Source organism: Rhinolophus sinicus, chromosome 1 (genome assembly GCF_057876585.1).
Source record: "Rhinolophus sinicus isolate RSI-liver-muscle chromosome 1, RSI-T2T, whole genome shotgun sequence".
Classification (NCBI taxonomy): Eukaryota; Metazoa; Chordata; class Mammalia; order Chiroptera; family Rhinolophidae; genus Rhinolophus; species Rhinolophus sinicus.
In genome coordinates, this window is record NC_142501.1 from 137279755 (window position 1) to 137305300 (window position 25546).

Consider the following 25546-nt stretch of genomic DNA (forward strand, 5'->3'; position numbering starts at 1 on the left):
AGGAATACTAAATAAGGAAAACTAAATAAAATAAATATCTTTGTATAAATTTATTACAAGTACAAAACACTACTGTGACAGTTTTTTTAGATGAGAGGCATAGAGGATTAAGAAAGTTCCCTAAGTCACAGAGCTAAGAGATGGATGAGTCAGAATTTGAACCTAATTTTCCCTCTATGACTCCCAATCCATCATACCTGTGTCATCTTTAATTTTTTTTCAATCCTAAATGTTAATGAGAATTAGGCCAGTTTAAGTAAGAAGAGATTAATAGCATGTGCAGCTGTGAGGTAGGGGCCCTAAGACTAGCAGTTGTAACAACCACAAAAGGTCATGGGGTAAAGAAAAACAGACATCCCCGAAGATACATATGTAGGGCTGGGACCCAGGGTGATATCCAATTGTGTTTGCTGAATTCTTCAAAATATGAAGATTTACTCCATGCTTTTAAAGCATCCCCTTGATGTAATTTTGCCTGTATTTTTTACTTAAACTTTGAAATTAACATATAGGTTTAATTCAAGTTATCGTATCAGAAAACACTCTACTAGTCGCATTAATGTTAACTGGTTATGGCAAAAAAAAACTCAAATCACTGTAGATTAAATCACTGGTAGAAGAGTATTTGTTTTTTCATATAAAAAGTTTAGAAATAGGTAATCAAAGGGTAATTGCAATGTGAGGTACTCAGTCTTCTTTGATCTTTCTGCTGTGTTGTGGGTAATTTTAATTTTCACGATCTCTTAATATTCTAAGATGGTTGCTGGTGCTCTGGCCAGTGTATTCGAGTAGAAAACTGTGAGGAAGAGAGAAAGAAGGGCATTTCCTGTCTCTTTAATGCCATCTTTTAAAAAAAATGAAACACAAAGGACATATAAATTATATTAGTTTTAGGTATACAACATAATGATTCAATATTTATATATATTGTTAAGTGATCACCACAATAAGTCTAGTTAACATCCATCACCATATGTAGTTAACAAAAATCTTTCTTCTTGTGATTAGAACTTTTAAGATCTACTCTTTTAGCAACTTTCAAATATACAATACAGCATTGTAAACTATAATCACTATGCTGTACATCACATCCCCATAACCTATTTATCTTATAACCAGAAGTTTGTACATTTTGACTCCCTTCACCCATTTTTAATGTGATCATTTGGATGTTGCTTATACCCTTGACTTAATTCTCGTTGGCTAGATCTCAGCCTGTGTCCACACATAGCTGAGAAAAGGTGGCAAAGAAAGCTGTTTTTCCAGGCAGCCTCGTGCCCACTGAAAATTGTATAGTCTGTCACTATGGAGGAAGGGAAGAATGGGTACGGGGAGTCAACTACTTGTAGTCCACAGAATTTAGATGATTAAAACACAGGCACGAAGAGCTGTGGTTACCAGTATTTCTTTTTTTTTTCCTGTTAATCAGTTATCATACCCTTTTGTTTCCATTGTTTATTTCCGCCCACAATATTGCCAAATGAGATGAAATAATAAAAATGATCTGTTATTTTTCATTTTTTATTATTTCCCTCCCTCCACAGGTATTACTACAGTTCTGACCATGACAACTCTGAGTACAATCGCCCGGAAGTCATTGCCTAAGGTTTCTTATGTAACAGCGATGGATCTCTTTGTTTCTGTTTGTTTCATTTTCGTGTTTGCAGCCTTGATGGAATATGGCACCTTGCATTATTTTACCAGCAACAAAAAAACAAAGACTGCTAGAGACAGGAAGCTGAAAGACAAGGCAATGGTATGTTAAAAAATTTCTATTTTATAAATAGCAATTTACTATTAGGGACACTTCTTTTTCTTTTTAATATATTTATTTTGTATGTTCAAATTACAGTTGACGTCATTATGTTAGTTTCAGGGGTACAACATAGTGATTAGATCTTTATATAACTTATAAAGGGATCAATTCGATAAATCTGGTACCTGTCTGATATCATACATACTTATTGCAATATTATTGAGTATATTTCTTATGCTATATTTACATCCCGTGACTATTTTGTAACTACTGATCTGTACTTCTTAACTCCTTCCCCTGTCACTCACCCCTCTAAGCCCCCTCCCATCTGGCACCATCAAAATGTTCTCTATTATTTTGTTTCTGTTTTTTTTTGTGTTTTTTTTTGTCTAGATTCCACATATAAGCAAAATTATATAGTATTTATCTTTGTCTGACTTATTTTACTCAGCATATTACCCTCTAGGTCCATCTATGTTGTTGCAGATAGCAAGATTGCATTTTTCTTCTTTTTTTCCCCCCTCTGGCTAAGTAATGTTAATGGTATATACTATATACCACTTCTTTATTCATTCATCTATTGATGGACATTTAGGTTGCTTCCATAGCTCGGCTATGGTAAGTAATGTTGCAATGAACATATGGATGCATATGTCTTTTCAAATTAGTATTTTGTGTTTTGTTCAAATAAATACCTAGAAGTGGAATTATTGGGTCTTGCTTTGTTTCTTGTTATAGCCTTGTTTTAGTGTATTTTGTCTGGTAGTAGTATTTCTATCTCAACTTTTTTCTTTTATTTCCATTTTCATGAAATATTTTTTTCATCATTTTTATTTCAGTCTGTATGTGTCTTTTAATCTGAAATGAGTTTCTCATGGACAGCATATGTAAGGGTCTTGCTTTCTTATTCATTCAGCACCCTATGTCTTTTAATTGGAGCATTTAATCCATTTACATGGAAAGTAATTATTCATAGATATTTAGTTATTGCCATTTTATTCATAATTTGATCCTTTTTTTCTTCTTCTTAAAAAAGTCTCTAACTTTTCTGGTTTGATGGTGATGAACTCCTTTAGCTTTTTCTTGTCTGGGAAGCTCTTTATCTGTCCTTCAATTCTGAATGATAGTTTTGCTGGGTAGAGTAATTTTGGTTGTAGGTCCTTGCTTTTCATCACTTTGAATATTTTGTGCCAATCCCATCTGGCCTGCAAAGTTTCTGTTGAAAAATCAACTGATAGTCTTGTGAGAGCTCCCTTATAGGTAACTACCTGCTTTTTCTCTTGCTGCTTTTATGATTCTCTTTTTGTCTTTAAACTTCACCATTTTAATTATGATGTGTCTTGTTGTGGGCCTCTTTGGGTTTATCTTCTTTGGGACTATCTGTGCTTCCAGAGTTTGTATGTCTATTTCCTTTGCCAGGTTAGGGAAGTTTTCTATCATTATTTCTTCAAGTAGTTTTTCAATTCCTTGCTCTTTCTCTTCTCCTTCTGGAGAAGGCAGACCTATGATACGAATGTTGTTATGCTTGATATTGTCCGAGAGGCACCTTAAACTATTCTTTTTTGGGGGATTTTTTTTTTCTTGTTGTTATTCTAATTGTGTGTTTTCTGCTACTTTATCTTCCAAATTACTGATTTGATCCTCTGCTTCATGTATTCCACTATCTATTCCCTCTAATGTAGTCTTTATTTCAGTTATTGTATTCTTCATTTCTAACATGGTTCTGTTTTATGTTTTCTATTTCCATTTTTATGTTGCCTATCTCTTTTTTGAAGTTCTCCCTGAGATCACTGAGCATCCTTATATGCAGTGTTTCGAACTCTGCATCTGGTAGATTGCTTGTCTCCATTTTGTTTAGTGCTTTTTCTGGAGCTTTGTTATTTCATTTGGGACATCTTTCTTTGTTTCCCAATTTTGGCTGCCTCCCAGTTTCTGTTTTTATGTATCAGGTAGATCTACAATGTCTCTCAGTTTTAGTAGAGTAGCCTTATGAGTATTTATCCTGTGGGGCCCAGTGGCACTGTCTCTCTGGTCACCTGAGCTGGGTTTTGCAAATATGTCCCTTGTGTGTGTTGTATGTGCCCTTCTGTTGTATTTGATCTTTGGTTGCTCTTTGCACATCAATAGGAGGGATTGATACTCAGGCAGATTGGTTGTAAGTACTGGTGGTGACTAAAGTGGAGGAGGTGCTGTGTAGGGGCTGATCCTATGGAGCATGATTCACTTTAATGGGGCTCTGGTGCATGCCCAGTCTGCCATTTGAGTGTGTTACTAATGGAGAAAGTTGGGTGGTTCTCTGGTGTGGTCTGAAGCTGGCCACCAGGTGTGTTGTTTCTTGAGCCTCTTGGGAAGGGTCTTTTGCAAGCCAAGGTCATTGCTACCTCTGTCCTGTCCCGCACCACTTGATATGAGCTAAAGAGTGATCTACAGAGGGGTGCCACTTGTGCTGGGCTTGGAGGTGCCGGGGAGAGGCTAAGTTGCAAACTGAGGCTGGCTGCTACTAGTGCTAGTCTTGGGACTACTTAGCAAGAGATGCAGGGTGCACTGAAGTTAAATAATGCATGTTTGGGGTTTGTGAACATTTGAGAGATTTTAGGAAATGCCACAGTATGAGTCAAGACAGGCCATTTTTAAGGAAAAGCCACTGGAAGCAGCTTGGGTGGGCCCAAAATTTGTGTGAGGCTGGGTCTCAGGGAATCACAAGGGTGGGGTAAATGTTGTTAGCCAGGTTAATGGAGACTAAGATGTGGCTTCCATTTGCGACTGTCCACTGGGTTGGAGGAGGAAAAACAATGGCTTCTGCCAGCACTTCTGTCTAGGAGAAAGCAGCCCCCCCAGTCCTTGTCTTGAAGCCAGACAATTCATTTCTTCCCCTTATGTGCCTGGTGCCTTTCAAGCTGCTGCCCCAGCATTGGAGCTCAGAGCTAGTGAGTCCATCAGCGAGGGAATCCAGGTGCAGGCCCTTTAAGAGAGGCACCTGGGACTCCAACTGTCCGCCATCTCATTCAGCCACAATCTCCACTGATTTTCACAGCCTGAAGCTGTGGGGACTTCCCTTCCTACCATGGAAATCTGGGTTAGGGAGCCTGATGTGGGGCTGTGACTCCTCACTCCTCAGGAGAGACCTCAGCATCTGAGATATACCTCCCTGTTTTTAACTACTGCATGAGGGTGTGGCACCAGCCCTGTCAGCACCTTCACCCCCTCACCAGTCTTGACTTGGCTTCTTCTGTATATCCTTAGTTATTAGAACTTCTGTTCAGCTAGACTTCAGGTGATTCTCAATGATGGTTGTTCTGTAGTTTAGTTGTAATTTTGATGTGGTCATGAGAGGAGGTGAGCTCTTTTGAATACTCATGTCATAGTTGCTTAGACTAATATAGATGCTTGAAGTACCCTGACAAGAGATAAATCAAATTATGATGAAACTGGAGTACCTAACATTGCCCACTAAGCAAAGTGTGTTTATATTTTCCTACAGAAAAAACTCTTAGATAATCTTTCTAAAGAGTGGTTTTGTATGCTGTGAATTTTCCCCAAGTGGTAGTTTCTTATACCTAAAACATTATTTAGGATCACTCTTTAAAGAGATTCTATGTTTGTATGAGGATTTGGAATTCTAGTAACATGTGGCCCAGAAAATTAATTTAAATTTTAAAGTAAAGATTCCTCTTTAATATTAGTATTCAGCTTGTTTGAAAGTTGTAGCTATAAAGTTCTGTTTGCTTTCTGTATAATTGTACTATTTTACCCCCTTACCAATCATATATCTACCTTAACTTATATTATATCAACTAGATATATTATAATTGATTCTAAAATACATAAGTTTTGGGTGATAGAGTATAATACCTTGTTATAATGGCAATTATAAAACCTTAAAATAATATCTAACACTTTCTGAGTATGCCAGGCACTCCTCTAAGTATTTCACCCGTGTGATTTCATTTATGATCATATGAGAGTACAAGTTCAGTAATTCGTACCAGGACAGCCTTAGGAAGTAAAGGATCTAAGACCCAAACTCATGTCTTTTTTGGTGCCAGAGCTCCAGCTTGTAATCCTTCCTTTATATTTCCTGTTCTCATAGAACTCAGAAAAGTAAACATGTGTTTCTCCAATATTAATAAAAAAGCCAATTCGTTGCTGACTCCAGAAAATGTTTTCAAAGCATATTTGTTCCAATATACCCAAATAAATGAGCACTGTATAAAATAGCTATGCAAGGTTGGCAAGCATATATCCTACCATAGTGTGTATATAATGAGGCATAGAGTTTCCCATATTATCTCCTGACTTTGTACGTTCTAAGATTTAATGCTTCTTCTGCCTCCCTGCATTTTTCATTAGTTTCTTTATAAAACTTTGTCATACTTCTAAATTATATTTTACTCTCATGTTATATTCCAAGAAGAAAATCCTTGTGAATTTGTTTTCAGCAGAGCACATTGCTGCCAATACATATCTGAAAACTTATATTATAGACTAGCCTGTGATTTTCTCAAGTTGACATTATTTGAACTTATTCATAGGGCATACTATGACCCCTAAATGGACAAACCATCAAAGGGCAATGATTTCAACTTTAATATCTATTTGCTAAATTCTAGGTAAAGAAAAATGCCGGTTTTCTGCTATGTTCCTTTAATCAAAGCCAAGCATGCTCTCTGGATTTTCCATTTCATCATTTACTCATCCATACCTATGTTCAATTACTGCCTTGAAAATTTTACTTTTGGAAATAGTGAATGAAAGCCAAGCAGTGTGCAATCTCACATGGATTCTCTAATTTCATCCAAACGATGTATACTGTAGGTAATATTATTATAACACCTATGGATAATACTCAACCAACAAGTGGCCACAGCTAATCAGTTTGACTTCAGATCATGCACGCTCAACCCCATGAGTACATGTCACATTTACTCAGGAAGCTAAAACATGGAGTAAAAACTTTAAAATTATGGCTTATTTAATCATTCATTCACCAAATATGTAAGGGCACCCATGTTCTAAATACTGTTCTAGAATAGTTATTTAAGAAAAAAATCTCTATGTTGAGTATTTAAAACTTAGCATTAAACCCAGGAAGCAAAATACTAAAGATGAAAAATAAGGAATAAAATGTAAATGCGGGCTTTGAAGCACTAAATTTCAAATATCAAAAGTTAAATTTGACGTATTATGATTGAGTACCTGGGTACAAAAAAATATTTTCTTTAGAGCCTCCCACAATAAAGTTCTATAGGCTTTTCTTTCTCTTCAGTTATGTGACTCATGAGCTCTATTTACTACTGAATGACACTTTAAATGAAAAACTGGAATCAGTAATCAAATCTGACTCCCTGCCTGGTTCTGTGTTCAGCCATATATTCTTGCTAATCAGGTAATTATTGAAGTACCAAATTTCAAAGTATTTATAACTCTTTTGTATAAATGATAGAAAACTATAGCTTTCTCATTGTCTCCTTCCTATCCTCATCTTCAATATTTTAGCTTACCTTTAATAGCTATTGTATTGGTTATTTTAACACAACAGTTTAGTGGTTACCAGAGGGTAAGGAGAGAGGGGGGTGGTAGATGAGGGTAAAGGGGATCAAATATATGGTGATGGAAGGAGAACTGACTCTGGGTGATGAACACACAATGTGATATATAGATGATGTATTACAGAATTGTACACCTTAAATCTATGTAACTTTGCTAAAATTGTCACCTCACTAAAATTTATTTTTTTAAAAAATAATACACTTAAATTTCTACTTCTTAATTCATTATTCTGTCATATTATGACTAATTCTAATGACAATATGACATTTCTTTTGTGTCATATATACATATGTATACATATATACATATACATATATACATATACATATACACATATACACATATACACATATATACATACATACATATATACATATACATATACATATACATATACATATACATATACATATACATATACATATACATATACATATATATATATATATATCTTGAAATTTTCATCATCATCTATTTGTCCATGGTATAAAAAGATTTTTAAGGATCAGTGTAATTTCTGTTTTTTGACCTCAGTCATTTCCTTGTTGCTTAATATTCTTATCTTTTATAACTGAGAATTTTCTTCATTCTTTATTCCAGTTGATTTCTGTTTTCTTCTCTAAAACTATTATTAGATGAATTTTAAACTTCCTAGGTTAGTTATACATGTATTCCAGATTTTCTTTTTATCATATTTTTCATTGAGATACATATTTTTCTACATATTGTGGTCAATTTCCTCAAGATTGTATTTTACAATGCTTTAGAGTTTCTTAATTACAATAACTTGATTTTCTGAGAACTCTTATTTTCTAACTGTTCTTCCACTTTTTGGAATTAAATGGACACAATAGCTCTTCAAGTATTTCTGAGTGAACTGATTAGAAAGTTTAATGTTCTCTTACATTTCCTGAATTATTGGAATCAGTAATTCTAACTGTTCATCATCATTATTTTTTCTTGGTTTACATTGAGAGTTCTTGGAAATTTTTGTCCAATAGACACCTGCAAGCTTGGCACATAACTGTTAAGTTTGCAACTGTCAGATTTCACTTTCATTTGTGTGTATGGGGAGCATGGCATCTGTTTGCTTTCAAATATACACACATACACTACATAATGATGAAACTATTCCTAGGACATCCCAATACCAACTTCAGGAGCACTAATCCTCCTCTGGGTGGCATGAGGTTATTTATTTATTTGTTTGTTTGTTTGTTTAAAATTTTTTATTTTTAGAAGTTATGGAGTTCTAAGCCTCAGCAAACACCAACCTGTCATCATCTCTATTTCTCTGCATGTATGGTAGATGAGCAGTACTTTAGACAGGGCAGCTGTTCTGGAGATGGACTAATGCCGTGCTTTTCATCCCTTTTATCATTCCCAGTCTTCCTACGTTACAGTGAGTCTCTCTGAAGCTTTGATGGGAAGAACAACTCTCACACTCATGTACCTATTTCTGAGCCTCTCCTGAAATGTGGCTTCCTTTGGTCTACTTTTTCCATTGGCCTATTTCCATCTGTTCTTTGTCTTTTAATAACGCATCACAAATTCTTCTAAATGGTGGCTCAACATCATGAAGAGCCACCTCATTATCTGTTTTTGACACTAATGTGCATTTTTAAATTTTTGAAATCCTGACTAGTACTTATAGGATTTTGTGAAAATAGAGTGGAGAAAACTTATGCTTAGGTTGGCAGCTTCACTTGCAACTTTTTAAATAGGAAATTTAATAATAGTAATATTAGTATTATCTAATATCAATAACATGATCTAATATTTTGTCAATTTACATTACTAATATTTAATAGCATTAATGATATTAGTATATGACATACAGTTATAAGATTATATAAATAAATATATAAACATAATTTGTACATACATGTTTTATTTACTATTTAATAGTATTTATTTGATATTAGTATGTCTTGGTACTTAAAATATATTTTGTATATTAACTATATTATTAAATGTAATATAGTATTTAATATACAACCAGATACATATGAATATGTAATACAGAGAATGGAATCGATTTTTTAAAATGTTAAGTTCTGCTATATTCTTAGTGACTTTTTGAAATTACAAAATATGGTATATTCTCTAAACTATCATTTAAATTAAAAGACAATCCTATTTAATATTGATGATTCTTTTTATGTCACTTAAACTGATTTATTTTTTCAATGCTTGCTATTTTGAGGGGTAGCAGGATCTTTACTTGAAAAGTTGCAAGATGGGTAATATAGTTGCACTTCAGATGAATACGGTTTGGAATGTGTATAGTGTCATACTGGTTTCCAAGTCACTAGTCTATCAGTCCAAATATTTTACTGATACTGTGTCAGCTCTTTGACTATTTTTCTCAGTACATATGAAGTCTATTTCCATTCACATTTATCATTCATTAAAGTATAGTTTCTTTCAATTTATGAATTTGTGGTGTTTTGGGGGTGGTAGCAGGCAACTGGAAAGTTGCCAATTTAAACTGTCACTTTAATAGAAGTTCTCCATGATTTTGAGCACCAGAAATTAGTCCACTTTTTAAAAATGAACCAATTGCAATTTTTATGTACTTTAATGTTTAATCTTTTCTGTTATGCAGAGTTGATATCTTCGGACAAACACATTGGCTTTCCATTTATGGCAGTTCTGAGTAGAATATGGAATGTGTTTTATTCCATATAACCTTGAAATTTCCAACAAACAAACTTGTATTTTAATCACTTTTCTGATGAGCATTTGAACTATGGAATTTAAGTATAAGTGACAAGGAAATTAATACCAACTTTCTCATTTTGTACATAATTTTATTGCTCCACTAAAACTCAGGAGTCTAGTAAAGTAACCCCAAGTGTCAATCTCAAAAGTCTATCATTAACATTTAATAGTATACTGCCTCTGCTTTTTGATACATCTAAGCCAGTGGAGTCGTGAATTTATTTGTGTTTAGGGCATTACTCCTTATCTTCAGGCTGCACGTTTTCTTTTTAATATGGATATTATGACTCGTGTGATGCATTTATCGTTTTGAAATATCACAAAATGTGATTATTTTCTTCTTTTTGCATCTACTGAATGTTTAATATTTTGTGGTTTGGATTCTACATTCCTCTTTAGAAATAAAATGTATTTAAAAATAAGTCCAAATTTTAGATGTTCTCATTTTTCTTTGTTTAATATTTAAAACATTTTCCATACGGTATTTAATTTTTATGGCTTTGAATTATATTTATTTCAAAATTTAGGGTTAAAATTATAAACATTTTCATTAGAAAGAATTTAAGATCAGATTAAAACAATTTTAATCACTGTATTTACTGTTTTGATAATAAAACCACTGATTATAATAAGTTGTAAAGTCATATCTTCAGATAACCCCTGAAATAAGCAGAAGTTCTGAAGGATGAAGAGTTACTAGAACTGCAATCTTCATTCATTTTTTACTTGCCATTTTTTTATTCAAGGTTTTTTTTTTTTTTTTCTTTTCCTGGTAACTTTTTTTTTTTTTTTTCTGGTAACATTTTTTGTTGTGATCCAAGTTTTTGTTATTTTGTTGCTGCTTATTTTAACACAAACTTTATAGCCAATTGTGATATATCCTCTTCAGGAATCAACACTAGCAATGAAAATAACATCAACAATAAGCATTGCCTATTGGCAGCTGAATACTTAATATGGTTCAAATATTTTGCTTGGTGCTTTATGTGCATCATCTCATTTAATCATCAAACAGGTCCATGTATTGTTACTGTGACTTTTGTACAGCAAAAGACACAGAGGCAGAAGAGCTGTCATATTTCCTGTTCAAGCTTACACAACTATACTGGGCAGAGCTGGAATTTCTCACCAAGCCTGTCCGACTCCTAAGTGATTGCGTTAAAGTTACGTGGTATCCTGGCTTTGCTTGATTATTTTTTATATTGTAAAAAATTATTTTTATTATTTAAGTAGAATCTGGTGTCATAAAAAAGTTTATTTGATATGTGTCTCAAATCATCCTGATAATAATAGTAGCTATTATTACTGGGTAAGCTGGAGCACTGATCATTTTATGTGGTTACAAAATTTACTGATCACAGACATCACAATAGGTAAGTGCTAATGTAATTCCATCTATGAGGATAGCGACATTGGTAGAATGAGTTGTTGTGAAACCTGAGTTTTAAACTCCTGCATATTCTCTCTCCCAAATATAATACCTTGATCTTAGCCACTACTACAAACCCCAGCATATCTTTTTTATTCATTTATGGCTTCTCAAAGTTTTTTTGCATTATCAAAATGTCATCTTTGCTATTTGTTCTCATTATTACTAAAAAAATAAATAAATTACATAATATAACAATAGCAAACAGATACTTATGGCATTGTAAATGTTTAATGTAAAACATCATAGAAATATACAGTTTATTTTTGTTTTAGAATTAGATTCATGATTGACAATATTTTAGTGGATCATCTTTCTAAAGGTATAAAACATGTTTCATTTTTGAGGGAAGTTTTTTTCTGCATGACCTTTGGATTATAAAATGATATTATATGTTACAAAGTAAATTATAATGTAAAAAAAAAAAAAAAAAAAAAAAAAAACATTTGGGTTGAATACCTCTTTGATTTTTAGACCCAAGATTATTTTTTCTGTTTATCACTCTTTTAGAGTTTGCCTTGAGGGGACAAATTGATCTTTGGTATGCTGTTTTCTTTCTCATTCATTATTTTACTCAGATATCCCTTGGACTCCATCCGGGATCCACTCTGATTCCAATGAATAGCATTTCTCTGCCTCAAGGAGAAGATGATTATGGGTATCAGTGTTTGGAGGGCAAAGATTGTGCCAGTTTCTTCTGCTGCTTTGAAGACTGCAAAACGGGATCATGGAGGGAAGGAAGGATACACATACGCATTGCCAAAATTGATTCCTATTCTCGAATATTTTTCCCAACAGCTTTTGCCCTGTTCAATCTGGTTTATTGGGTTGGCTATCTTTACTTATAAGTTCTATTCACTAGGAAAAAATCATAAGTTTAACTAAATTCAGTATAATCTACTGCACTTTGGTAACAGGAAGTTTAAATTTAAAATGCAGAAAATCCAATGGTTAAAATGTGAATAGTATGGTAACCATTTTAAGGCTTTCATAGGTAAGTAAAGTAGCAGCTTTCATATTAATTTACTTAACTTTATGTAAAACAGATTAGGTGTAAAATTCAGTATACTAAAAGTACTACTATATATTTTACTTGAATTTTATTTATTTTACTTATATCACATTAGGATTTTGAACTTTTAAATTCCTTGATTCACGTATTAAAACTGGAATAATTTAAAGATATATTTTATTTCAATATAGTCTATCGTTATTTGTATTGAGACCCTGATACAATCACTACTATTCATGTAGTAAATTTTTGCCTAGAAAATATTGTTAATTTGATTTTTTTCTTGCTCTTTACTTGGATGCCCTGATTACAATAGAAATAGATGGAAACATAAAGCCATGCTTTCCTGGGATTGACTTCCAAGATATTTTACTCTCAAGAAGAAATTGATTTATTTTTAAATTCTTTATTAATTAATGAAGAAAAGACCTATTTTTACCTTACTAAAAGGACAGTTTTTATTTGTGTTTTAATCAAGTCCATTGCCTGACACAATATTAAATAGAACTCCAGTTATATTTAGTTTTGATGATTTACAAACTATGATAGAAACCATCAAAGTAATTTCTTTTAAATACAAGGTTAAAGAAATAAGGATGGTACATGTAACCATTTTATTCTCTGCTCCATAAAAATTATGTATGTAGTATGAAGAGCTTAACACTGAAATAGTTGGCTCTACCAGCACTGAAATTAAATACAGAGAGAATTGATTTTTTTCTTTATGCTCTACAGAAGTGTCACATTTCTCAAGTTAACAAAAGCATTTGAGGAAAAGTGCTTTGTGGTTAAAGAATTATTACCTAGCAAATTGAATAATAGTTCATATTGAGGATGCGGTCTTAATATGAACTATTAACATTGTTCAGCCTAGAAATATTCTGGAAACACACTGTTAAACATTTGTCATATATTGCTTTTCCATTTCCTAAGTTTAGACCCTGCCAGTTTTACAACTTCATTATAAATTGTTCCGATGTTCTTTTTCCTAGGAAATGAGAGCAGGCTCAAAAGTCATGGTGGCGTTCTGTTAAGAGGCATTTCTGATGAACATTGAGTGTGGGGGTTCTCTAAATTTGTGGAGCCAGGAGCTTTGAAAGTTTCACTATAGTTTGACTATTGGTAATGTTTTCCAAAATGTGTCGTTTGTTAAGAGACTTAAATTTATGCTTGAATCATTATATTCCTGTAACTAGTTTGGCATATCAATTGTTTATATGAACTTCATATTAATTCACCATCACCTAATTTCCTGGAAAATCTCCAGAGTCATCTTGCAGGTTAAATTTAAAAAAAAAAAAAGAAAAAAATGTTTCCATTGCCCAGAGCAACGATTAGGATGAAGTTTTATGATCAAGGCCTATCTCATGTGGAAGAAGCTATGACCTGTGCATTTGACACTCTAGCTTTTAATACAATAATTACTTTCATAGTTAGTAAACATATGAGTGAGGCTTTAGCATGGTTAAACCTGTTTTTAGAATATGCAGTTTTAGAAAATCTAAATGTATTTCATTGTGTGTTCCCAGCTATGTCTGAATTTTTCACTTTGCTTAGAAACCTTTGAAAAAAGTAATCATAAATTGAACAATAATGACAGAATATCCACCGACACTGCTTTTTTTGAATGGAGAGCCAAATTAAACTTTGGCCTTGTAATATATTAACTTACAAATTATTCATGCAGTCATTTTTATAACACTGAGTATTGATGGCCATTCTTAAGGTGAACATTCATTTAGGGATAAATGAAAAATGAAGTACCCATGAAGAATAAAACACTTTACTATAATGTTTACTAAAACATTTTCATGTTTTAAGATGTTATCATGGGGACAGTGTAAATTCTTAGATTTTTTTCAAGTCTCTCTGAGCATGACTATATTTTAAAATACTTAAAAATGCTTAATAGAAATAGCTTGGATGTTCTCAATGGTGGTCCATTAACTTGGCTTTAAGTGTTGGCAATATTTACAAGTGCAAATAAAATTAATAAAAATATATGTTTTTCTATATGAATTCATTGTATATACCATCAAAACAACAACTTTGTTTTCAAAGCCAGTGGTATTTTGAGCAGTTTTATTTAAACATGTAGGTCAGAAATAAAGGTGTACAAATATTATTATTTCTAAAAATGAGAATAAAAAGGTGAAAGTGCAGTTTGACTCTTTTTACGAGAAATCAAGTGAAGTTGATTTGCAAAAGGAACACATTCTAATTCCTGTTTTTCTCTAAAGAAGTTTTGCCATCTGGAGATATATATATATATATATATATATATATATATATATATATATATATATATATATATAGTGTATTAAAACTGTATTAAAATTGTAATACTCAATATATACTGATAACAATAGATGCTCAAAGTGGTTATCATCAGCATAATTTTAATACAGATTTTTCCTTTCTTAGAATGAGTATACTTTTTTTGGCACCGTGTGTGTGTGTGTGTGTGTGTGTGTGTGTGTGTGTGTGTGTGTGTGCAGTTCTGACCTCCTCTTTCTCCAGTGAATTATGTCTTAATTTATTGGATTCTGAAATTTGTGTTTCCTAGCTATTCTAAATGTTTTTAACACTAACCAAATAATGAACATGAAGGATGGGAAGGATAATTGAAGCAAAAGGATTTAGAATAATTTGGAAAATGATTCATATACACCCATCCTCTAAATAAGAGACCAGGATCTAGAAGTTCCATGAAGGAATATTATGACTAGCACAATGTTAGTCTTTGGAATGTACAATTGCATGGTAATAATTTATCCTTGAATTGCCTAGTAATTTTAGGTTCACATGAAATTAATTCCTAAAATATCAAGTAGTTTCTGAAAAAATAAATAAATAAAACTGTAGATTATCTGAGAATTCAGTAGGGAAAGGGCAAAAATTCTTCAGTAAATTCATTCAGTAAAGGTTTAAAATAAGTAGGTAGTAGATAATTCATTAGACACATTTTAAATTAAAGACATAGATTTTGTTGAGGAGTTTTAAAAACTTATTAACTCTAGGGTAAGGCACAGTAAATGTGTATAAATAGAAAGACAATCATCAGAATTTTTTTTCTTTAGTGTTCTCATATTCTGACATAAATAGTCATAAAAAATATATATATTTTGCTTAAGAGCAAGGCCAAAATCTAGGGCTGCATTGTTTGCCAACAAGTCAGGATCAAAAAGAATGGTTGGTAGCACTTTCACATGAAAGGGCCCATAATTGTAAAATGTGAAGTATTCCAAAGCAATGTATTGTGACGAAATGTATTTTGTACTTAGATTATACAACATGAGGTAGATAGGATTATTTGTTTAAGTACAATTTAAATTATGTACCAATAATTGCATAAACACATAATGAATGAGTAAATACATACATAAAATTTCTATACCATTGCCAATTTTCACTCTTGCAAAATTTTATGTAGTGGGATACCACATTTGCAATTATTTTGTTGATCATAGCCCTGGAGTTGAAATGATCCAATAGACATTTAATGATTTAGCATTTGTCTCACCAAAAATACTTGGAACTAATTTCTGACCAAACTTTTTTTCTTTACCTCACCAAATTTATAAACTCCTCAATCTCATACCATATGAAGTCAAGGCATACTTGGTACTGCATTGTTTTCACTGCTGGGGAGCGCCTGACAGGTCACTGTCAAATCACAAACCATTACAAAGTCTCCCTCGAAAACATTCCTTATGGGTTTTTCAAACACTATTGACCACATTCCTCTAGTAAATGTTCTGCCGTTTTTGTGTTTGCATTGTGAAAGTAACATAACCTAATTCAAATATTTATGCAGCACTTTCTATGTATAAGGAAGGTACTGATTTAGATACAATAGGGAATATATAAAAATGAACTCTCGAGGAGCATGCAATACAATTGGAGGATTAGTTAAACAATTTAAGGGAGGGAAGATAACTCTGTGAAAGTTTCTTGGAGAATATGTGTTTAGAGATGGGAGTTTGAGAATTGAATGTCAGTAGGTGAGGTTAACAGAGATCATAGTTTCCAGTTCAGTAAATAGCTTGGATAAAGAAACAGAAGCATGGGTTCAAATAAAAATTCTATTTTAATTGAAAGTTCATATTCATACAGCGACAGTCAAAGATGAAGATAGAGAGATAGGTTGAGCCCTATGGTGGAGAGGCAAGAATACAAACTTCCAGAGGCTCATGAAGAGTTCACAAAGACACTTGAGTATAGGAGAGCCATTATAAATACTGCAGAAGTTTCCTCTTATTGGTGTGTGATGTTTGGAGTAAGAAAATTCAGTTAGGAAGCTGCTATAACACATGAGGTGAGAGAGGAGGAAGGGCAGTACTCTGGTGATAGAAGTTCAGTGGAGAAGGGGGAAGATAACCCCTGAATAAAAAAGTGACCTACATGAAGGTGTGATTAACAGGCAACCTTAACTGAGCCTAAGGGGAGAGGGGATTCTATAATGAATAGTATTTGTGTGTAAATAGACACTAAAACACTATAAGGAAATTCTAGATATATTGCAGTCTTGTTTGCTGCTACTTTGAACATTTTAATCAAATGCTTATGTTTTTCTATTGATCTGTTTTTCCCATATTAGAGATGGAGAAAACAAATGACCTCCTGAAGTACAAATCATACACCAGATGATTATTTTTAATATATATTTTTTTCTTATTAAAAGGGCATTCTCTTCAAATGACTTTCTCTTCTTTCTGAGACAAAAATCATAATAATGTGTTTGGACAAAGAGTGGAAGGGAAGACAACTGTGAATAGAAATAGGCTGCTGTGAAACCCAGCAAAAGCAGGAAGTTGATATCTGATTCTCAGATGTTTTCGGATTCTCAAACAATTTCTCAAATATTTGTCTCAAAATAAATTAGTTTTTACTGTTGGACAATGAAATGTACCTGGAAAATTTTAATCTGTGAATAGGTAAGATGAGAGACTTTGATAACTGTATTGCAGTTAAGCAGAAAGGACTAATTAACAAACTTTTACGACATGGTTGACCTAAATAGAAATAGTTTGGATCTCAGTAAATCAGTGTTGTAACAGTTGTTTGCGTCCATTAAATGTATGTCGTCACTTTATAAAATAAAGTTTTATGCCTTGTGATTGTAATGGCTTTTATTGTCTGCTTCTGCTTCATCATTTTGGGGAGCATTTTGTGAGTGTGTGGCAAAGGTATCTCAAAGTTTCAAAGTATTCTGTACATTCATGATTCTAACTGCAAATAAACTCAGTAACTTGTTACAAAATAGAGGGTTACACTCTCTTAAAATGTGTCTTTTTTATAGTTTTTATATAGCTATGCCCCTTTGTTCTTTTAGAGTATGTAATCATAACTTTAGCATCAAAGTGCATTTCTAATTGATGTTACTTCACATTTTTCCAATTAAGAAAATAAATTTAAGTTTCTCTTTGATTGAGAGTCCTGAAAATAAAATAAACTATAAAAGGTTAGGTAAAGACAGTTAACGTTTATGTATGATTTTCACCTCAAAGACTGTGAATTTCTGGATTATTCTAAAAATCTGTGATTTTGTCCTAATATGAATTAGCAGATAGTCTCCCCCAGATGAGTCAATGAAGGCAGGGTTAATATTAGCTAGGGTTAATACTTGAGCCATTTCAAAATCTTGTATTATAAAATGTCTTATTTCCTTTGAGCAGACAGTTAGTGAAGGAAAATTAAAAGCCAGAAAATCAGGAAAGAGGGTATATTTTGCATTATCCATTCTGTTCCTTTTCTGCCATAGCACAGTACACACACACACACACACACACACACAAAAAAAAAATTTTTTTCTTCAGGTTCAATGCTATTTTGGTAAATGACCTAATAAACAACCCATTCAATTCTATGTAAAGGTATGTCATTTAGTAAAAGCATAATCTTTGTTATCTCCTTCTTTCCAATGTTAACTTAATTTCATCTGAAACATTTTAAACATATACTTAAAATGTTCTGAACAATTACTCCTGCTAGCCAATCAAATATAATACAGACTATTGGCTTTTTACAAAGAGGACTAACAAACTATGGCCACAGCAGTGGTTCTCAGAACACAGCTGCAATCATTCCCTTATATATGTCTGTGGCTGCTTTTGCACTATAATGGTAGACCTAGTTGGTGCAACAGAAATTAAGTGGCCCATAAAGTCTAGATATTTTACTCTCTGGCACTTTCTAGAAAAAGTTTGCTGACACCTGTTTTGAAATAGCTACTGTGCCACTTAAAGAGGCACCACATTTTTTAGAACCCACTTTTAAATTTTTTTTTACTTTAATTTTAAGAGAAAAATATCTTGGGTGAAAAGTTTTATCGGAAATAATACAAGTAATTGCTCTTCACTGTGTTTTATAGTCTTAATTTCTCTCAAAGAGACATTAGTCAACACTATTTTCTCTTTTTTAGAATCTGTAAAAAATATTATAAAGCTGTTACATTAATTAAAATACATGCTTCATAATTATTTCAACGTTTTTGTAAATAAAGTAGATTAATCTAGAGAGAAGATTGCTGTTATCACTAAAATTGACATAAGTGTTAAGTAAAAGAAAAGTGATAAATGCAAATATTAAAATAATTGCAATACTTTTCTCTTTGGGACAACCTTAAGCATGTTTCCTCATTAAACCTGTTTGTGTCAACATAAAATCTTACTTTTAACATTGTTCACAGTATTAAAATCCAAGCAGCCCTTTATGAATAATTTCTTTGGAATATATTTAATTTATCTTGCACATTACTCATGTGCTTTCCCTCTTCATCTCAGGATATGCACTTCAATTATTAAAATTAACATTTCTAATGGCCACAAAAAGTAGTTTGTTAAGAACTGCACACTCTGACTAAAACAGGAAAACTTCTTTAAGATAATACTATGCAATAGGTAACTTTTGTAATGATACACTGAACACTTACCATAAATCAAATCTTTGAATACGGATTCAAGTACATTACTATAATTTTCTTATTCTAAGATTAGATTTTTCATTTTTAATTTTCTTCTAGCTTCTAACCTTCAAATTACGGTGCTAAGATTTCAATTCTTCACTCAGGCTTATCTTTTTGGAAACAATGAAAACCTCACTTCACATTAATATGAATAATTAACATTTAGCATACTGTTTAACTATACAAGCACATTTTTATTAATAATCTCAGCTGATAAGTAGCAAAGCATAAGAGGAATCAATAGTAAGCAACTCCGTTTGGAACCAATAGCAAGCAACTCCATTTGACAAACAAGAAAACAATGAGCCAGATAGCCTGCGTGACTTATACAACATAACACATCTCAAACTCAAGCTTTTTGCTGATAAATGCTATTTACAATATAAATTCTGGGTTTTAAGAAATATTATAATTTTTTTTTCACCATTTATATAGCTCATATAATTCCTCTCCTCTTCCCTGACTTTGTCTCCTCAAGGATGATTAAGGAAAGTAAGAAAAAAAAATTTTTACCTTCTAGTGTATTTGATGTGTTTTTTAGTCATGGGCCCAGGAGAATGATGGGATATTCAGTTGTGTAATTTGAGAAGGATTTGATAGAATGACACTTTACAAAAGTATGGGACATAGTAAAGCCCCCAAGTATCTTCCAGAATCCTTAAACTAATTCCAGCAGTGGGACCTGATGCTAGAGGACCAAATGAAGAAAGAGAGGTCATGGGAAGCTAGAAAAAAATCAGCTGTGGGCCAAACAAAATTTAGCAGGCACTGTGACCTTCAGTTGAAGGACACAGGCAACTTGTGGCAACCCTGCTGAAAGGAAACTATGGAATAAATACCTCAGTGACATTGCTTCCCTTCTTTCGCTGATCTTCCGCGGTGCTCTCCACTGGCAAACCCTACCTGGAAGCCAAAGAGCAAGGGGAGGCTTTGATCTGATCTATACAGGTCAGTGGTCTGAGACACAGAGAGCAGAAGGGTGGAGAGATTTGGAAGGAAACAGAAAATACCCAGAAAAATGTTTGAGGAAACTGCCAGGAGATTCAGAATTAATTACATTTAATGCACTTTAAGGTCCTATGGTTACTTTCTCCCTACATGGAAAACAAGAGCTAGAAGCAGCCCCTGGCAGCTCTGAGCTCTGCATCTCATCGCAGGGTTAATCACCACGCTGCACCAGGAAACATTGGCAAGTTGATTTATTCATCACAGGAGCTTCTCTGCCTCTCTGGCTGATACTGGCAGCTAAAATTTTGGCATATTGGTGCAGTAAATTTCTAGAGTGATGCTTGTTTTAAGAGCAAAAGGACTAGTTTACTAGAAGTTTAAAAATTGGCATTTGTTGCCAAAGTACCAGTTTAGTGTAATTTTTTTTTTTTTGGTCTCTATCACACACTTCTTTTACTTGACAATTTCAATGAAGGAAAAGTAGCTGGGCCAAGAAAGATAAAATGTGGGCCTTCCTAGCTCTTTCTGTGTTGCTAGGATTACAACAATGAATATGACATAGTTTCTAACTTCAATAATTTTTATAAACTAGAGTAAAATAGTGTATATTGATTTTTTCTATTCTGTCACATGCTACAACACGGATGAAAATTGAGGGCAATATTATCAGTAAAAGAAGCCAGTCATATAAAGACAAATACTACAGACTCCACTTATCTGAGGTATCTAAAGTAGTCAAACTCAGAAACAGAGAGCAGAATTTTAGTGCCAAGGGCTGGGAGGAGGGAGAAATGCGGAGTCATTCAATGGGTACAGAGTTTCAGTTTTTGCAAGTTCTAGAGATCTCTTGCACAATAATGTAAATATAGTTAACACAACTGCACTGTACACTTCAAAATGGATAAGATGATAAATTTTGTTATGTGTTTCTTTCCACAATTACATCTCTATCACTATCTCTGTATCTCTATCTGTATCTCTACTTCTATCTCTATCTCTGTCTCTATCATCTCTATCTCTATATCTCTATAGCTATAAACAGTTGAACCTTGAACAACATGGGTTTGAACTGCACAGGTCCAGTTAAATACATATTGTTTTCAATAAATATAGAGTTGGCCCTCCTTATCCCTGGTTTTCACAGTTTCAAATTCAGTCAACCACAAACCCAAAACAGTACTTTCAGTCTGCTTTTAAGAATTTGCAGATGCGGAGGGCAGACTGTATGCTTTGTTTTATGACATTTTATGTAAGGGGCTTGAGTATCTGTGGATTTGAGTAACCAAGGAGATCCTGGAACCAATCCCCCACGGATACCGAGGGATGACTGAGTTTCTGGAAAGTCAAAATTTACATATACAGATTTTCAACTGCGTGTTGGTTGGTGCTTCCAAACCTCACGCTGTTCAAGGATCAACTGTAATTACTTCTAAACTCCTCTTTGCAGACTGGGTATAGATGGGTAGCATCAGGAACAGCCATTATATTTAGAAAAATTATAAGCCTCGTGTAGTAAAAACAGGAAACAGCTAGAAATCATGAAGAATTCGAATCAAATCCTAGCTCTCCCTGTGGCCATAGACAAATTACTTAAATTTATAAGCCTTGGTGGATTTTTTTCTAATCTGAAGTTTGGGCTAACATATACTTTAAAGAATTTAACAAAGATAAATTTTATGGAAACAATTAGCATCCTGTAGCTGCTCCAAAATTATTTATGTGTGTCGCTGATATTTATGTGAAAGAAAAGGCTTATCAAAGGGAGATTTCTTGAAATAATGACTTTTTGACCCAGGACTGTCTTAGGAAGCAGCATTGTATGAAAATGTAATTCTGATTTCAGATGTCAGTTTTTTAGCCCATCTCCATATGGACTTGGGAAATCTACTTCACTCCTCCAAGCCACACTTATCTCGACTGTAAAATATGAATGACAATAAATTCACTGACTCTAGGATGTTCGGCAGACACTGGAGTGCTTTAAAAAAATGTATGTGTAGCCCCTTTCTTCCCCCTAGCCTTTCTCTATTATAGAGGCAAAATAAATAAATAAATAAACATGTATTTGTCTTCCAATGTCTCATAATTTAAGGGAGATCTAGTGATGCATTTCTCCTTAATTAAAGATAAGGAAGTCCTGCATATTATTTCTAGCAAGCTTTTGTTTTTCTTCTTAAGAAATATACTAGGCCGGTGTGCGCAATCTTTAGGCCAGTCAGCTGTTAGCCTCCCCATTTTCCTAGAATTCAGATACAAGAACTTGAGGTTCAAAAGTCAATGTATGGGAAGAATAAGAATCATTATACCATTGCCAAGTTCCCTCTTGAGCCTTAGACCTCAGAATTTCTTGTGTTTATGGATAAAACAAACAAACAAACAAACATTATTCTTTAAGACACCGTGCAGGCTTATTGCAAGCATTAAAGAAAGCAAATAGAGGCAAACACTTAGCACAGTGACCTTCCTGCTGCAGATTATTACTGACAGACGTGTATGCCTAGTTGAATGTGAATCTCATCACCCTTCTATTTCATATTCTATGATGTTGAGCACTATGGTAAAGGAAGAATGCACTGATATCCATCTACATGCATGTCATGATTCAATATTTATCACTTTCTTAACCTTTGACAATAAATACACGATTGTGAAGAGGCAATTGTATTGCAGGTTTCCTCAGCTTTTACAGAGCTAGTGTTCAATATAACATGACAGATTAGTTGAACAGAAAGGAAAGTAGACAGCCAAGAATGTGTGTAAGAATATTGTGAGAACTTCCAAAGGGTTTGCAAAAATAATATTTCTCTTATGGATTTCACTGTTGCGTTAAAAATATTGGATGTGCATCTGCTTTGAACTATTTTAATGAGCTTAAAATATCTTGGGGGGAGTACAGGGTGTATAGCATATGCTCAAGCCTTAGTTCATTGATTAATTTATTGAGCCATGCCGACTGCCTAGTGTAAAGCTGATTAATTTTGTGATTCATCATAGGAAAAGCTAATAAGTTGAAACGTCTTTTCTACTATTCTGGAAAATGTATGTTTCCTAATGGTCTTTAAATGGCATAGTTTTCAACCATGACCTGCTTTCCTTAAACTATCAAGATGAAAATTAAAATAACATTAAACTAAAGTGATGCATTCAATGAAGTAAATGTGTGGCTGGCTCTTTGAAAGAAAGTGTATGAATCAAATCCTAATTCCAGAGTTTTGTTATTTACTGAACCAGTTGCACAGATTGTGTTTTCCAGAAATGGTTATAACATTTCCCAACACATGGACTTTTTACAATATAATTTTGACCTTCCGCCAATTGAAGGATAAGACTAACATTATAACCTGATAACCTGGGAAAGCTTGTGACTTTAGTAGAAGTAATATGCGCACTCCAATGTTACATCATAAAAAGTAACACAAGTTTTGCCTGGTTCTCTTGAGGCACTTGTTCCTGCAACCTAGCCAGTATGCTGTGAGGAAGCTCAACATATTCTATGCAAAGAAATCTCATGGAGAGATAATATGCAAGTATTCTAGACATTAGGCCAGCTAAGGTCCCAGCTGACAACCAATATCAAACTATTCAACATGTGAGTGAAGATAACCCCAGATAATTTCAGTCCTCAGGCACCGAATCATTCCTAACCTTCTAATCTTCTCTGCTGAGACCCCAGACATGGTGGAATTCAGACAAACCATTCCCATTGTACCATATGGGAATTCTTAATCTACAAACACTGTGAAGAAATTAACATGCTTGCTTCATGCAGTATCTTTTGGGGTTTTTTAAGAAGTAACAGTTACTACTGCAACTTTTCTCATTTAAAAGTTAAGGAGCTCTGAGTGATGGAACCCAGGATTCTTTAGTGATTAGTAATGCCATAATCTACATATTTACACTGTATCATCCCTCCAATTTTTCTGAATAAATGTGACCTACACAAATGCAGGGGTATGTATTTATCCCTTGATTTAAGTGTCTTCTAGGCCAAGTAGGTTTTCTAAACATACAATTTCTGAAGCAACCTACCCAAGACTGGGGGGATCGGTAGAAAGGGTAGCAAACTGAAAAGTATGTATTCTAAGCATTTAAATTAATGTATGTTTCAATAGTCTGGGAAAACACATACATATTACAGACCTGGTGTTTCTACCTTCAGGATTTTTTCTCTCTAGCTCCATTGGGAGCTAGTGAATACCATCTTCATTATTTTTCCTGAATTCCTAAATTGAATTAATACCTACCTCCACTTCCACGCTTGTTCACTGTAATCTATTCTCTACAGGGAAGTCTAAGGTTTGTTTGTTTTTTTATTAATACAAATTTATTCAATTTCTTATTTCCTAGAAAGTTTTGCACTAGCAAGGACTTACAAGTTTGTCTAGTGCTATATCGAAGCACCTGAAATGTTCACAGCCAAGAACCTTGGCATAATTTATTATTTTTGCTTAGACTATTCTTTCCCTAACAATTTGCTTTCTAGGCCCTTACTTCTATTCTATATCTAAGCTTAATTGTAATCTAAGGAGGCATCCTCTGACTACTCTAAAAATGTGGACCTCCACAATGATTCTCTATTCTGTCTGACTGATCTGTGCCCCATTTATTCACTTTATAGCCCTTATGATAAACAGTAATTTTTATAAATATATCCATACATGTTGATTGATTGATTATATGCCCTTTTTGTTATAAACTTCAGAAAGTCAGGGGCCAAAATAGCTATCACACAACAAGAAATTAATAAGTATTACTTAAAAGAATCATTGAAATAATGGTTTAAATGAGAAAGTCATAATTATACCATAATTACAGTACAACAAATGTAAAAAAAAGTCCTTTTAAAAAAGTAGGAAATGCAATATATATTTAATCAGGCAAATGGACAGTATTTAATGCTATCATTATCAACTAGAAAAAAGAAAATGTATGGAATTAAAATTCAGTCAAATAATACAGTCTTCTAATCTTATACAAACTTCCTCTTTAATTTTATTTTCCCACAAGAAAATTTCATGGAGAACATTTTATTCACAGTCAACTTGAAAATCGTATTAAATTATTTTAGGATGCTTTAATTATATTATTTGAAAAATTCCTGGCTAGCAAGGAGGGCAAAAGTTGGAAATGGATTCATGTCAGGGAAGAAAATTGTCAATG

At 33.3% G+C, this 25546-nt stretch overlaps 1 protein-coding gene across 2 annotated transcripts in view; it reads left to right on the forward strand.

Moving 5' to 3' along the window:
- The window catches only part of GABRG1 (gamma-aminobutyric acid type A receptor subunit gamma1), a 52869-nt gene extending 39088 nt beyond the window's left edge, over positions 1–13781 (forward strand). Inside the window, exons 8-9 of one of the 2 annotated variants that reach the window (XM_019741070.3) lie at positions 1545–1756; positions 12038–13781. In XM_019741070.3, the coding sequence (XP_019596629.2) occupies positions 1545–1756; positions 12038–12307 (482 nt within the window). In that variant the 3' untranslated portion in view covers positions 12308–13781. The remainder of the gene's footprint in view (positions 1–1544; positions 1757–12037) is intronic. The other variant, XM_074324630.2, reaches the window with a different exon arrangement.
- The last annotated feature ends 11765 nt before the right edge of the window (positions 13782–25546 follow it).